General features: G+C 36.0%; 1 protein-coding gene across 4 annotated transcripts in view; it reads right to left on the bottom strand.

The window, feature by feature from the left end:
• Window positions 1-17,229, bottom strand: part of Stk38 (serine/threonine kinase 38) — a 46,593-nt gene that overhangs the window by 12,796 nt on the left and 16,568 nt on the right. For all 4 annotated transcript variants that reach the window (XM_076858815.1, XM_076858816.1, XM_076858817.1 and 1 more), the window contains 7 exons: window positions 15,777-15,828; window positions 14,542-14,664; window positions 12,518-12,601; window positions 7,848-7,971; window positions 5,441-5,595; window positions 1,246-1,348; window positions 384-445 (listed from right to left, as the gene is read on the bottom strand). In XM_076858815.1, coding sequence (XP_076714930.1) covers window positions 384-445; window positions 1,246-1,348; window positions 5,441-5,595; window positions 7,848-7,971; window positions 12,518-12,601; window positions 14,542-14,664; window positions 15,777-15,828 — 703 coding nt within the window. The remainder of the gene's footprint in view (window positions 1-383; window positions 446-1,245; window positions 1,349-5,440; window positions 5,596-7,847; window positions 7,972-12,517; window positions 12,602-14,541; window positions 14,665-15,776; window positions 15,829-17,229) is intronic.

Below are 17,229 nucleotides of genomic sequence, written 5' to 3'. Positions count from 1 at the left end.
AATCGGGCTGGGGATGTGGCTCAAGCGGTAGCGTGCTCGCCTGGCATGCGTGCGGCCCGGGTTCGATCCTCAACACCACATACAAAACAAAGATGTTGTGTCCGCCGATAACTAAAAAATAAATATTAAAATTCTCTCTCTCTCCCTCTCTCACTCTCTCTTTAAAAAAAAAAAAAAATGTCACAATAAAAGCAACCCAATATTATCTGTTCTCCTTCAAGATTCCTTTTGGTGCTACCAACATAATCATAGCACTCTATTAAGGTAATCATAAAAGCAAGGGATATTCTACAAATATTTATCATGTGAAAATCCATGTGTATATTTTTTAAACTTATTCACACTTGGTCTATAGTATTTCAAAAGCCATAGCTATTACTTACTAGCTGACGTCTGTTTCTTTTCCAGGTTTCTGCTTTCCTTTTGGAATTCATGTTCTGGAAAGCTACAAATAGAAAAATAGTTCTAATCAAAGTTTATATAAAAATGGTTACTATTGGAGGGGATACTCTGGTTCAAGTCATATGAGACCCTAAGTTTTGTTTTTTTCTACCTTTATATAACAACTTCAGATGACACATTTCCCAGTAGGTCTGTAAGCCCAAATCAGAGGTTCTCAAGCATTACTAACTCAAAGAATCACATAACAAAAGCTGTAAACATCACTTATAGGTGGATCATCTAGTCAGAGAGAACACACTAGGTCTTACTCCGAATTACAGGGAACTTAGCCTCAGAAACAAAGGTCCTGAAGTAGACTTAAAACATTCACTGTTTCTCAAAATTATCATCAAATTTCCAAGAGGAGCAATTGTTATATGTGCAAGAATTTCTATGTTTAGGTTACATTATTTGACATAAGCTTTTCTAGGATGAATTATAATTTAACTATGTAATTTTCAATGACTTGATAGCAATCAAATGTTCAAGTAGAAGTAATTCTCATTAAGGTTAACGTTTTTTTCCCCTGCCATGACAGAAAGAAGACCCTAGAATAAATCCAGTCTGGAGCTATTCCCAGGACCTTTTCCTTTACTACCTTTGCTTGCCTGTTCCAAATTCATCCCCAGAACTTGCCCAGTAGAGCTCAAAGAAAACTCTTTTCAACATCTGTCTTAACGTACCTGTTAGCATCATCTTGCCTCACCAGACAATGCTCTCCTATCTTTCCTGATGAATCTGGTTGCCAGGGAAAACAGCAATTCCATAAGGAACAAAGAAACCAATATCATTTTTAACACTTACTGAAATCACTGGGGAGGCTATGGTTCAGATTCCTATAAAATTCTGTCCTATGTGCTTTTTTCAGTCCTGTGCAAAGGCCAAAGTCCGAAAGTTTCACATGGCCCTATGGAGAGAAGAAAAAAAGTGATGGGGATGAACAATTCTTAATTATAGAACAGAACACTATTTTCTGCACCTTCCAGTATTTATTACATCTCTATGGCTAAAGTATGCTGCTTTTTTCCACCCTTTTCTATTACAAAGAAAATTCTGTAATAACACTAAAAAGAGCACCTTGAATTCTACTATATAAAGAAAAAAAGTCTTTATTTTTTCATTTATCTTTGGTTTTGTCCAAATAAATATAGGTTTTTAAACAGTTGAACCCTCCATAGCATCTGGAAACATTTTTACTACTTCTTTAATGAACACAGTGGCTATTACTAATGTCTAATGTCAATTGGCACAGTGCCTAATTATTACCTAGCCATCCTAATACTTAACCATCCCAATTCTTAGCTCTCAGGTAATATGGATTTTAAGTACCCTATGATAGAGGGTTCTGTATCCCCAGCCCTAACCATACATAACACAGAGCACAACCTTAACAAAACAGTTGGTTAAATGAGTAAATAAACAAATATTTGTTCATACAGATTTTTCTCCTCTTGAATTATTTCACTGGGACAAATTCTAAGAAGTAAATTACTTAAAAGATAAAGGGAATAAATATTATTGAACAGTTCTTAATAAATGTTGCCATACCATATTTTTTTAAAGAGAGAGAGAGAATTTTTTAGTATTTATTTAATTTTTTTTTTTTTTTTAGTTTTCAGTGGACACAACATCTTTATTTTTATGTGGTGCTGAGGATCAAACCCAGCACCCCGCGCATGCCAGGCGAGCGTGCTACTGCTTGAGCCACATCCCCAGTCCATATTCTTTTTTTTAAATAATTTTTTTAATTGTAGATGGACACAATACCTTTATTTTATTTATTTATTTTTATGTGGTGCTGAGGTTTGAACCCAGTGCCTCACACATGCTGGGCAAGCACTCTACCACTGAGCCACAACCCCAACCCAGCCATACCATATTCTAATCAGAAGCCTCTGACTTCTGATAATGCTTATCAAGGAAACTCATACTCCTATGAGTCAAACACCATGATCAGTGCTTTAATTGTGTTGTCTCATTCATAACTCTCACTGACTCAGTCATTACATAGCTTGCTTGTACAACAGCAAAACCAAAACCAAAAATTAGCTGGTGCTCTTTCCTGCCAGACCAGGATTACTCTACCTCTCCCAACACCCCTTATCTCATCTGAAAAATGGGATAATGATATCTTTCTGGCAGAAATGAGAAGTGATGTACATAAGGCTCAAAACACAACACCTGGCACACCATTAGCCCTAAGGAAAAAGCAGGTATTCCTGAGGTGGTGAATTTCTCTTCTCCCTTTACTGGGGAGTGAACTCAGAGCACTCTACTCAAGCACTCTACCACTGATCTATATCCCCAGTCCTTTTTATTTTTTATTTTCAAACAGGGTCTCACTAAATTACCCAGGCTGGCCTTGAACTTGCAATCTTCTTGCCTTAGCCTCCTTTGTAGCTGGGATTACAGATATGCACCATCAGGCAACCTTTTAAAATTTTAAATAAATAAATGGGGAGGTGAAACCAAACACAGTAAAAAAAAAAAAATGCTCAGGTCCCTACTCAAGGTCACAAAATCAGAAATGGTATGGCCAAGGTTTGAGCCCCAATGACTTTAATGTCTGTGGTATTTCCATGATACCACCTTCTTTGAGGACATTCTCAGGCTTTAACATAAAAATTTCTCAGAGGACAAAGCCACAGGAGTCCTGCTCAGATTGATTAGGTTTAATTGTTTTATTTTAAAGGGAACTCCGTGTGTATGTGTATGTGAGCACGTGTGTGTGTGTGTGTGTGTGTGTGTGTGTGTGTATAACAAGATGAACTGCCAAACAAGGACAGCTTTGAGCTTGCTAACTTGGTATTTCTTTTAACAGATCTGCAAATAACTTGTTCTACAAGCCAAGAACACAGTTTAATTTGCAGTTCTCTAAATTACATGTTTTGCCTGGACACCTCTAAGAAAAAAGATGTCTAACAAAAAGATCAGTACATGGAGCAAATGCTATTCAAGCTCAGACTTTTAGAAAATGCTATAGCTATTGTGGGCACACAGCAGAAACTCAGGACTTCTTCATTTTCACTCCTATAATCAATGTAGCTGAACACATAAATGAACTTGCTTATGAGAACATTTTATGACAAGTCTGAGCTAGCATAATAGGGGACAAATCAACACCTTCCAGAATCCCCCACTTCTCTTCAGCTAAATGAAGTCCCCAAGTTCTTGGCCTTCAACATGTTTGCTGGACATGACTGTGGACTAAGCACTAATGTGCCTGCAGTACAGGACCAGGACATGTGAACTCAAAACCACACGAGGTATGCCAGTGCTTTATTAAAAATATATCTTAGGAAGAAAAAAAAAAAAAAATATATATATATATATATATATATCTTGGGGGGCTGGGCTATGGCTCAGTGTAGAGCGCTTGCCTACCATCTGTGAGGCACTGGGTTCAATTCCCAGTACCACACATATAAATATAAATGAATAAAATAAAGGTCCATCAACATATATGTAGATGTTAACAGACTTTTATTTTATTCATTTATTCACATATACATTTATGCATGTATGTATCTGGGGTTGGGGTTGTAGTTCAGTGGTAGTACACTTGCCTAGCATGTGGGTTCGATTCTCAGCACCACATATAAATAAATAAAATAAAGGTCCATTGACAACTAAAAAAATATATATGTGTGTGTGTGTGTGTGTGTGTGTGTGTGTGCGCATCTGCGTGTGTGTGTGGATATCTCAACTTAATGGCTTAATGGCATAGGAAAATATCTCCATAGCATTAATATTTTAAAAGCAGAATTCTAAGCTATTTACATGAATGCTAACTTTATATAAGTTACTGACACAAAGAGAAAGATATCAAAGCTATTAAAACAGTGGTAACCTTTCATTTATATGATTATTTTCATAATGAAGAAAAAAACTCCTAACCAGAAGAAATTATTTGACAAGTCTCTTGATCTCTTAAAACAGAAAAACAAAGGGTTTCAAAGAAAGATAGAAATCTTCAGGACTTTCAAAGGCAAAAAAAAAATATAAAAAGACAGCAAGGAAGAAAAATACACTAGGCATAAAATTTACTTTTATACTTAGAAGAAAAATTCAATTAAGATAAAAATTCTGCATAATATAAAACAACATTCTAAAATTTTAGAGCTAAAGAGACTTTAGAGCTTCTCTAGATCAGTATGTTCACTATCTAGATGAAAACAGTGAGGTCAGATAATAAGAGATTTGCTAAGGTTGGGCTGGGATTGTAGCTCAGGGATAGAGAACTTGCCTACTATGTGTGAAGCACTGGGTTCGATCCTCAGCACCACATAAAAATAGAATAAAGGTATTGTGTCCACCTACAACTAAAAAAAAAATTATATATATATATATATATATATATATATATATATATAGAGAGAGAGAGAGAGAGAGAGAGAATACATTTTAAAAAAGAGAGATTTGCTAAGCTTATCTAAAATTCAGTTAGCAGTATAGAGTCTCTTCTAATTTACTGTGAGTTTAGAAACTAAGCAACTATGCTTATTTGCATATTTATATTTATCTCAAAATAAATATAAACAGGCCAGTACAACAGAAGCTGAGCAGGGGATATAATTAAAAACCTGCACTTTTGCCAGGTTTTTTGTTGCTGCCTTACTTCCTGGTTCTTGGCCTGGTTCCTCATTAACTGATGAAGTTGCCCAACACAGAGGTTTGGATAGGTAGTGTATTATCAGCATAGTTAATTATATGCTAAGAGAAAATTACTATCTTTGACTTTATTGCAAATTAACCCTCTAAATTAATTTTATTCTTGAGCATTTTCAAGGATGTCTTTTAAGAGGAATGTTCAATCAAACTGCAGAATCATGAGCCTTTCAGAGAGTAGAAGTAACAGCAAACAGCTATCAAAAAAAACAAAAGAGAGAAGAAAAACATACAAGGTCAATCACATGGCCCCTATGTCACAGGTGTGCAGGTGTTATGGCAAAGGCCACTCAGAGCAGCTCACACCGCCTGCTGATACCCCAACACATACCTTGCTGTCCAAGAGAAGGTTGTCTGGTTTGATGTCTCTATGGATGAATCCAAGTTGGTGAATAGAGTCTATGGCTAATACTGTTTCTGCTATATAAAACTGAGTTTCTTCTTCAGTCAGAGTGTCTTTTTTCATCAACAAAGTCATCATGTCCCCTGGAGGTGGAAAAATACAAAGCCACCACCACACATCCACACACAGACAGAGACACACAGACACACACACAAGCAACACATAAGTAAGTATTGATTTTCAAATATCTATTCTCTATCTGCCAACATAAGGCACATAAACAGAACCCTGCTGTGCACCAGAGAATGACCCACACTGCCAATATGGCTGTGAAGGGAAGACAAGTAATAGCTGATAATATTTCAAGGGAAATAAATAAATAAATCACAGCCATAGAAAGCAAAACATTTTCATAATTAAGCTATGGGATACTGACCACTTTGCTGTGATTTGCATTTTGCTTTTGAGAAGAAAGAAAATTTCTCCTAAACTTAACATTTTTTTAAAAAAGCATATTTGCTTAGGATAATTATTTGGACTAACGGGAAAACTACTTTGCTTTTATTTTGCACAAATACCTGAAAACTTCTCTGCCTCTAAAGCAAATGGCACTTCACATAGGTTGCGCTGCTATTGTTAGAGAAACTGAAATGTCAAACAAAAATGTAAATATCTGGAAGGCTAAAAACAAGCTTTCCATCTTCTAGTCACAAAACACTGGAAGATAAACCAATAAAAAAGGCAGGACTTCTACAGCCAAGCATCAGTCAACAAAAGCTGAAAATGTTGTAGACTGGAATGCATAATAACTGCCTCACAGAAGTGCACACTGAACACCTCTCAAGATCAGTGTTTTTTTTTCCCTAGTGTCTTGTTATACAGGTACAACAAATGTATACCAATATCCTTTCCATCACTTTTAAAACAATATCAATTTTAGCAACCTCTTTAGTTTTCTGCAAAGTCAATATTTAATTATTTCTGCTTAATACAAGCAACATAAAATAGCAGAAAAAAGATTCAGATCCTAAAACTCAACAGTTAGACAAAAGCAAAGAAAATATGCATAAGTAGTTTAAAGATAAAAGAATAAGAAAGATTCAGTTTAAACCTCATATAAAACCATGTAATGTTAGAAAACAAGGAAAAGAGAAAGAAGCCTTTGTTTTAATACAGCATCATGCTGCTTTTTAAATTTCATTTCATTCATAATTTTATTCTTTGTATTCTTGGGAGAAAAGTAGACATTTTTCACTCAGGCAAAAATTACATCTTCTTTTTGGTCCAAGACTTGAAAAATGCATTCCTAATTACTCCTGGTAACGTTCAATCAGGAGGCACACCAAAGACCAGGGAAGTGCATGCAGACCAACATTAAGCGGCCTCCACTTGTGGCACAAGACAGCAGCCAACAGCTTCACACAGCACCTGTGTGAGCCTGCCCAGGTGACCAGAGAGCTCACTCTAGATGATCTAAGGCTTTGTAGGCCAGCTCCACCAAGTGCAAAGGGCAGGGACCAGGAGGTATGAGAAGCTACAGAAGATGGTGCAGATAAGGTCTGAGGAGACACACATCAAGGAGCTGGTGACCAAGCTGTATTGTAGTTCTATTTAAATACTAGCATGTAAATATTAAAAAGTTTCTCCTCATTCTGCCAGAAAAACTCTTTTCTAATCTTGATCAATTGTTAATAAAAAGTATTGGTAACCCTGTATCTAAACTAAGGGTTGTCACAAGATCATTATCATGCCACAATTATGTTTGCTTTGCCAAGAACCAAAAAGGAAACAGTTATCTTTTGTTTTTCCTCCACCAGAGTTAGCTCAGAATTCATCTGCTCACTGAGAAACAGACTGTGTTCCCCAAAACAGATGGTATGTTCTGTTCTGAGTTTACTTTGAGCAGTCTTAGGAGGGGCACATGCAGAGATATGTAAAACTGGAAATCTCCAAAATGAGGAATTAATTCTGGCTACTAATATAGGCAATGAGAAAGTTACTCCTTATTAATAAGTAATAGAAAATGAAATCAAAAAAGTTGAAGCAAAGAATATTATAGCTTCAATTTTGTCACTTGAATACCTTACACATGATTCCCATTGACAGGAGGAAAGAAAGCAGAGCTGCCTAATTTATTCCTACACATATTTAAAGGAAAAGGGAAAAGAAAGAACTGTCCATCTGAAATCATGAGAATGAATGAAAAGGTTACTAAGATTATAGAAAGGCACCCCAGCACAAGACAGGCTATTGACCTCCTTTATAGACCTAAAAGAAGATACAGAAAGAACTTTGTGAGCACAATTAAAAGTAGAAAGGAGGGTTAATTGTTGATGTGAGAAAGAGAAACCACAGAACAAAAAGGAAAAATGACCTTTCATCGTTAAGTAATTACCTCCAGGCAGGAACTCCATGATTAGGTAGAGGTTTAGCTTATCCTGAAAACTATAGAACATTTTCACAACCCACAAACTGTCTGCCTCCACTAGAATGTCACGCTCCGCACGAATGTGGCCAACCTGGAGGTATACGCATTTGATTAATGACAAGCCTTGCTCTGCTTTATTAGACTGCATATTTGCTTAAAACAATTTAAATACTGTTTTGAGTATTTAATTGTGATGATGTAAAAGATCTATTTACGCAAACCTACTAACTCAAAATTGACATTTGATTTGAAAATATTTGGTGATGAAAACCTGAGTGATGAAAGTCTTTTTAAAAAAAGGCAAAATGAATGGCTACAATACAAATGGCGACTTTAACATGCTATAAATTAAACCTCTGATTAGTTAAAATTACCACTCTTTTGCACATATTTTTGTTTTCTTTTTTAATTTTTTTTTTTTAGTTGTAGATGGACACACAATGTCTTTATTTAATTTTATGTGGTGCTGAGGATCCAACCCAGTGCTTCTCACATGTAAGGCAAGTGCTTTACCACTGAGCTACAGCCCCAGTCCCCATATTTTTGTCCTAAAAATCCCTTATGAAAAAAATTAGTCCCTAAAGTGAGACTCTCCAAACAAGTCCTCCCTCAGGTCTGCAATAATATCTAAAATGACAGTGACAATTCAAGAATACTATGATACCACAGCATTTAGTTTACTGTGGTGCAAAGAATATGTGCTCAGTTAATTCTTAACTACATTAAAACATAAGAACATCTGCTGGGCATGGTGGCACACACCTGTAATCCCAGCTTCTCTGGAGGCTAAGACAGGAAGAAGGCAAGTTTGAGGTTAGCCTGGGCCACTTAGTGAGACCCTGTCTCAAAATAAAAAAATTAAAAGGGCTGGGTAAAAAATAAAAGCTCAATGGTAGGGTGCCCCTGCATTTAATTTCCAGTACTGAAAGAAAAAAGAGAGAGAGGGACCAACTAAGAAAAGTTATGAATTAAAATTAATGACATTTCCAGTTTTCTTTTACTAAAATATCTAGCTGAGAGCAGGTTGCAAAAAGTTAGAGAGAATTGGTAGAATTATTTTGCTAAAATAATGTTTTATAATATGAAATTTGTCATATTGACTTTAAATATATAATAGCAAAACATTGCTACCTATTATGAAATCCCATCCTTCCCTTTTTTTTTTTTTTTTTTTTTATTGTTGTTGTTGTTGTGCAAGATCTTGCTATGCTGTGGAGGCTGCGGGCTTCAAGCGTGAAATTCTTCTGCCTTAGTCTCCTCTCCTTAAAAATGTCACAAGACCCAAAGTTGGGTTTTATCAAGTCTAAAAGTTTTATTTGTGTACAATCCAGATCTTTAATAGAGATTTGTGTCTTAATCTATGCTATAAGTCTATCTCTCTCTTTTTTTTTTTTTTTGGTAACAGGAATTGAACTCAGGGATGCTTAACCACTGAGCCACATCCTCAGCCCTTTCTATTTTCTATTTTTTGAGACAGGGTCTTGCTAAGTTGCTGAGGCTGGTTCTGAACTTGCCATCCTCCTACCTCGGCTTCCTGAGCTGCTGCGCCTAGCTTGTTACTAGTCCTGAGTTTTTATGTTCCAAAGTAAAAGATGCACCAAGATTCATAAACTGACACTTTTGTTGACAAATCAGCCCAATGATTTTGTTTTGATTAATACAGTGCTTTACACACTTGTTTTACTGAGGTGTCTTCAACAAGACCAGGTACTCTTCCATTTGAACACAGCCCAGTCTCCGTTCTATCTTACATAAATTTACATTTAACCTGCTTTATTTTTCCAAGATAATTCTCAGGGCCCTGGAGGCATTTTATTTACATATTTGAGTTTTCAGTCTCTACTAAAATTGGTCTTTGGGGAACAACAGTTTCAATTTTTACATTTTTACTTCTGTATTTATGGTATGGGGTGAAAAAAATGTACAATAAGGGTGATAAGGAATAATCAAATAAAGCATCTGCACTTATTCAACCTTACTATAAAAATAAAGCTTTTGGGAAACTAATGCTGCTTGCTGACCTGCAGCCCTGCAACCACAGCTATGGCCCCATTCAGACATTAAAAACTATACAAAGTGGCCTTCATGTGCCTGTTTCCTTTAAGGCCCCTATCTACTGCAGGGAGCAGAGAAAAGGGGGGCACTACCATTACTACACTCACCTCGGAAGTCAAAATGGTGACTTCGGCATTTCCTGTTTGTTAAGGGGAGAGCTAGTCATTGCAAGCACACCTTGCCATTCTCTCCTGAGGCTGAAATGATAGCCAGGAGTCTCGAGATCTAGAAGTAGAATCAGTTGAATAGCGGAGAAGAAGGGAAGCGCCAAAAAGTTCTCTTTCCTCCATTCTGTAAATATTTAATAGGGTGGGGTGCAAACTGCTACCTGGGGCACTAAGAAAGCAGAGATGAAACTAGGCTTTGTTCTCTCGTAACAGTACATTGGAATCACAGCAAAGGTTTTTCTTTGCTCTAGAAACATCTGACACCAACTAAATACTAATGTCTTATTCTTTAAAATTTTTCCAAGTAGAATAAATTTCCATCTTATAGAGCAAAATAACAAGCTGAACTCTCTTAATTCATCTCAGTTCAATAAAGTCACCAAAAAAAATAAATAAATTTTCCTCTGGATAGGCACCTGCAAATATAAAAAGTTAGGTTTTGAATCTAAACTTTGTCAGTTTTACTCAAAAATGATAATGGATTTGCACTGGGCAACTAACTTTCACCTGTGCTCCTTCAAGATGTTAGACCCACATAGAGTCTGTGGTCATAGACTTTAACTGGATTATACCAAGATCAAATCAAGGTAACTGGTCCATCACTTAAGGTGAGCTAAACAATTAAGTTAATGTTCCATTTAATGCATAAATTAATGCAATGTTTAAAATCCCAATTCTAATTAGATATGTCTTTTATTTTCACTGAGAAAAATCTAAGGAATTCATTTTTTAAAAGGTAGGACATTTCACAAAAGGTTTGGATCATTAGATACCATGTTGAGCACATGGCACATGCTATGTGGAATTAATAACTCTGAAAGTCATAAAATTATTACTATACTTTACAATTTTCTTCTGTTAATTATTTGATAAGTTTTAAGCCTTCATTAAAACTATAGAAAGCATGTCTTATAAAAATAAACCTTACTCATGAAATGCAAATAATAATGACTAGTCAATAATAGAAATGTTATATTTTCCTTCTCAAGATTAACTGGCATACTTTCAATACCTATGCACTCATACACTAATTTCTAGATAATACATAAACAGGGTTATACTGCATTATTTATTTATTTATTTATTTATTTATTTTCAGTATTGGGGGTTGATCCCAGGAGCATTCTCTATTCTACTATTAAGCTCTACTCTAACCCTTTTTATTTTTTTGAGATAGAGTCTGGCCAAGTTGGCAAGGTCAGTCTGAAACTTGTGATCCTCCCATCTTAACCTGGGATTACAGGCATGTGCCACTGTGCCTGGCTTACACTGCCTTTTGCATAAGATTCATGTTAGCTTAAAATACAGCATCTGAAGATTTATTGCCTGAGAATCTGAAACTCCAAAATTCCTAGGAGTCTAAAGCTTCTGGGTAACACATGAAAATTAAAGAGAAAATAAAACTTCCAAATTTTGGAGGTGGCACTTGAATGAAGGCAGAGAAGACTCCATCATTATACTACCTCTCAAGAGGTAGACAGGACTGGATGTAGGGCCCACCTCCATCCTGAACCATGGGCTCTATAGAGAAGCTCTCCCTGCCATTGGATCCTATAACACTGGACCTTTTACAGGACAGTTGAGGAATCACTCACAACAATCCATTCTTAAGAAAGCAGCTAACTAAACTAGATTTACAAAAAGTCTGTCTCACTTTTTTAAAATATACCTTTCAATATTTGTACCTCACTTATGTTGCATACAGAATTTATGTATCTCATAGACCTATTTGCAAAGTGGATTCAGGTTTTAGAAAGCACTGAAGTTTTTGGGGGGCTGACATGCTAGGGCCTCAGTCATCTTAAGTAAACACTCTACCACTGAGCTACATCCCCAGTCCTTAAGAAGTGTTCTTAATCATTAAAGAAAAAAATTGCACTGCTCTTCCATTTGCATTATATTTTTACAAATTTATTCAGATTTTGGAAGACCAGTCTCTCTCAGGTAATGATGAGCTATCTAAAAGACCTAACTTTTGTTTAAGTGGGAATGAATGAACTTACAGAATGAAGCACATTGAGATACACCATACAATGTCAATTCTAAGCTCTTCTAGTCCTCAGTTCCAAAGTGTAAAAACACTTCCTATTTCTCAGCATTTGATAAGCATACCGCACCAAGCATGACCTCAAAAAGGTTCTCATGACAAGATTATCTCCCAATCAAGTGGGAGACTCATACAACAGCTGCTTCTGTAACAGGTTTTCAACATTAAAATGACTACCCATAGGCATGATTTGCAATTTTAAATATGTAACTACTTCTTTGTAAGGGTAAAAAAGTAGTTATCCTATGTATAGTTGTACGTAACAGAGCTAAAGAAAACTATAATAAAATATACATTGCAACTAAGAAAATAGTTTAGAGACAAAAATTCAGAGGATAACCAAAAGCACTGTTCCAACTATGCTTTACCTGCTCTTTTTCAAGCATATCTGCTTTACGGAGGATTTTCATTGCATATACATGCCCTGTATCTTTCTTCTGAACAAGCCGCACCTTAAAAAGTCAAAAGAAATGCCAAGTCAAAAGTCCATGCTACCAAGTTCATGCTTTCATGTGTTATGACAAAGACAAGGATGTTTTGTTTGTTTGTTTGTTTTGGGTTTTAGTAGGGCCCAAAAAGTTAAATTGAAACAGTATCATAATTTGAAATAAGCAAGTAGTAGTTAAAGAAGCAGAAGAAAATGCTTTCAGCATCTCAAAACTTAGTAGTAATGTCACTGTTGGTAACATTCTCAAACATCTCTATATTTGAACAGCTTTGGCTCCCCAGTTGAGCAAACCAATCTAATTTAAAACCTTCTCAATTCCAAACTTAAGGATGAGTTAAATCCCTGGCATGTTATCTCATCACATCTGAAAACCTAAGCAAATGATTATAACAACATTTACAAATAAAAGTAAAAACTCACACAGGAAAAATGTCTGGAAGTAAAATGTTAAAATTTCATGCAGTTTTTTTTTTTCTCTTTTATATTTTCCAAGGTTTTAAAAGAGAACAGATAATTTTATGATGAAAAGACAATTAATAGTCTACAAAACAAAAGAAAAACTTCTTGGCATGTTACTGCATATCCTCCCCTTCTCTCCCAAAACAAAGTTCTCTGTCCCTTGCTTCAAGTTTTTCCTGAGTCCCATGTCCCTTTCTCCCTGAGCAGAAAACCATTCTAAGATTTTTTTTTCCCTCTCTCAAGGGGTCTCAAAAGTGATTCTGAATACTAAGGGATCAATTCTATATTTCACTCATGCCTTTGAAATATTACATGTCCCCTGAGTACTGGTTTTTAATAATATGCTACTCCTTCTATACAAAGCTAATTTAACTATTATATGAGCAAGTCACCCACTTAGGGTGTTTCCCATTAATAAGAATGTTCTTTCATGGGCTCAGTCAAACTCCTACAGCTTGATCTGGTGATCAAGCAGAATTCATTTATAAGCATAGCTGGGCAAAGGGGCTAGGAATGTAGCTCAATAGTAAAGCACTTGCCTAACATGTGTGAGGCCCTGAGTCTAATCTCCAGCACCACCACAAAAAAAAAAAAAAAAAAAAAAAAAGAAAGCAAAGAAAAGAAAGAAAGAATAAAAGAGTATCTGGGCCAGGGTCTGGGGACATAATTCAATGCTTGAGTACCTGCCTAGCATGAAGCCCTGGGTTCAATCCCCAGGACTATTATGTAAAATTATTAAAAAAAAAAAAAAAGAAAAAAAAAAGGAGGTTGTCCAAAGTTGCAAATGCTTCTAGTTCTCTACCACTACCTATATAACTCCTTTCTGTAAATTCTCTATCTTAAGGATATCTTTTAAGAGATATATGAATAAAAGGGTGGAGATATATTACTAGTCTGCTCCTGGAGAAGTAGTGTGGTACTGGGAAAAACAAAAGCCGTAAGATCAGACTTAGGCCCAATTTCTGGTCCTGGTTTTCAACTGCTGTGACATTGAGTCTTTACATACCTCCTCAGAGTATTAACTTTAATCTATAAAATGGGTTTTTGTCATAATTATAGGAGAAAAACACTGAGTGTTTTTTCCTTCTATCTTTCAAATCTCCCTCTTGATCAATATTTAAAATAGCAACATTAGGGCTGGGGATGTGGCTCAAGCGGTAGCGCACTCGCCTGGCATGCATGCAGCCCGGGTTCGATCCTCAGCACCACACACAAACAAAGTTGTTGTGTCTGCCGAGAACTAAAAATAAATAAATAAATATTTTTTAAAAAAAGCAACATTATCTCTGGCAAAAAAGAAAAGAATAGAGATCGGGGTCAGTGAAGAAGGGATGAATGAGAGAAAGAGGCTAGACAGAGCAGGTAGGACATGGGCGTGCATGCCTGACCCACCAACCCCACATATTTCATTTCAATAATGATATGTTAGAAACTTTGGAATTACTTTGGGGTTTTTGGTACTTTATAAGCAGCTATAGTTTTTACCTCACCAAATGCTCCTCTGCCTATGACTTTTAAGGACTCAAAATCTTCCAATCCAAGTCTTGTTCTCTTCAAACGAAGAAATTCAGTCTCCTTCCGAGCATGTGCTGATCTCCTGAGTCTTTTCTAGTGTTTAAGAAAGAAGAGGAAAAATAAGGAGTTCAAATTATGAAACTCTACAACTAAGTCATATGTGTGTCTTGCTCCGCTTGAGAACAGGGCCACACCAGACTAGACAATCTCACATAACAGAACAATAAAAGGATCCTTAAGAGATCATTTGTCCTTTCCCTGGCCTTCAGACACAAGAAGCAAGCCACAATGAATAGATGGCTGCCTCCTCTGAAAGCTCTGACTAATCTACTTCAGCAATGACTATTCTAACATTTCTAATGGAGGAGAATAAACAATGCTTTCTTTTAACCTTTTTTATATATAATAAAAGTTATGTTTTTCTATTTTTCTCTGGATTTTTGTTGTTATTGTTTATTTTGTTTTGTGATAGTTGTTGTTTTGCAGTTCTGAGGATGGAACCCGGGGAGCACTTTACCCAAGTACCTCCCCTGCCCTTTTTAGTTTTAAGACAGGGTCTCACAACTAAGTCACACTGAGGCTGGCCTTCAACTTTCAATCCTGCCTCAGCCTCCTGAGTTGCTCAGATTATAAGCATGAGCCACTGTGCCAGCTCCTCTGGGTTTGCATAAATGCTACATATGGTTTATTGTGTGCTTGAATTTTCTATTATTCTTACAAATATTGCATATTTTTCACAACCATCTTGGGTTCTGTGATTTGTTTCTATTTTTGAAGGCATTCCCACTGCCATTGAGTTACTCTGCATAGTCCTTTAATAACTGTATTTTCTCCTACCGAATTTGTAGGCAGTGGGCAGAGGGCTAATTTGAGATAGGTAATTTGCCTCATTTCCATAGAGTCTTTTCACTAAACTCATAAGAATGCTGTATCTTGCTAAATTTTAATTTGATCTCATTGACTTCATCCTTTTTCTTGGAATTCTAATCTAGGCACAAGGGTGCCTAAAGAAGTCTTCCTTTCCAGGGTATCTAATAATTAACTTCTCCCTCTTCATGAATACCCAAATCCAGAAGCATGCCAATCCTCAAGTTCCTTTGTAACTCAGCCCAAACCCTTCCTCCCTGGGCACCAAGACTAACTTGAGAGACATGAAACAACTTTCCATGCTGGATTTCAAGGAAGATTTTTCCAGTATTAATTACCTCTTCATCTTTTAGGCCTTCCTCTTCCATCACTTTTTCTAACTTCTTTTGTCTAAAACAAACAATAATAACAACAAAAGACATATGAAACAATATTTGAATGATTTTCTGGAAATTCTATACAAAATAAGAAATAAAAAGGGTAACACTCAGAAGTGCATGCCTGTAATTCCAGTGACTTGGGAGACTAAGGCATAAAGATTCAAAATTCAAGGACAGCCTCAACAACTTAACAACACCCCATCTCAAAAATAAAAATAAAAAGGGCTAAGTATGCACAACAATGTTTATAGCAGTACAATTCACAATAGCTAAACTGTGGAGCCAACCTAGATGTCCTTCAGTGAATGAATGGATAAAAAAATGTGACATTTATACACAATGGAATATTACTCAGCAATAAAAAATAAGATCATGGCATTTGCAGGGAAATGGATGGCATTAAAGAAGATTATGCTAAATGAAGTTAGCCGATCCCAAAAAAACAAATTCTGAATGTCTTCTCTGATATAAGGGGGGTGAATCAAAATGGGGTTGGGAGGGAGAGCAAGGGAGGAAGATTACCTCTAGATAGGGAATAGGGGTGGGAGGAAAAGGGAGGGAGAAGGGGAATAGCATGGATGGTGGAAGGAGATCCTCATCATTATACAAAATACATGTATGAACATGTGAATTTGGTGTCAATATACCTTATATACAATCAGAGACATAATAAATTGTGGTATAAAGATGTATTAAAAATTGTAATGCAAAGAAATAATAATAATAAAGGAATAAATATATAGCTTGTGAGTAAAGCACTCCTGGGTTCAATCCCTAGTACCAATAAACAAATAATTAAAGGAAATATAGTTCAATAGTAAAATGCCCCTGGGTTGATTAAAAAAAAAAAAAACTGTATAATGTATTAATACAATAGAGAATCTTGTTTTGAAACCTAATGTTCTTTTTTTCTTTCTCAGTTATTTCCTCCTTACCAAACCACAAAACAGCTGGTATTTGATAACTTCTTGTATCAGAATGCTTCTTTCTCTCTGTGTGACTGAAATCTACTTCCTTTATTTCACACCTTCTTCCCCCTTCCTGCCATGAGTGAAGAGTAATAAATAACAAAGGTAGGGCTGGAGTTGTAGCTCAGTGGTAGAGCACTTGCCTATCATGTGTGAGGCACTGGGTTTGATTCTTGGCCCTACATATAAATAAATAAAATAAAGGTCCATCAACAAATAGAAAAAAAATATTTAAAAAAATAATAATAGGGCTGGGGATACAGCTCAGTTGATAGAGGGCTTGCCTCGCATGCATAAGGCCCTGGGTTCAATCCTCAGCACCACAAAAAAATAAATAAATAAATAACAAAGTTAAAGGCAGAATTTAAAGATGAGGAGGGAGGGCCAATCCAAAAAGGTGATTGACACCACTATCAAAACTTTAGATTCCAAATTTTTGGAGT

The sequence above is a fragment of the Callospermophilus lateralis genome, chromosome 6 (genome assembly GCF_048772815.1).
Source record: "Callospermophilus lateralis isolate mCalLat2 chromosome 6, mCalLat2.hap1, whole genome shotgun sequence".
Lineage (NCBI taxonomy): Eukaryota > Metazoa > Chordata > Mammalia > Rodentia > Sciuridae > Callospermophilus > Callospermophilus lateralis.
The sequence above is the reverse complement of the archived record's forward strand: the minus strand, read 5'-3'. Positions and strand labels throughout refer to the sequence as shown.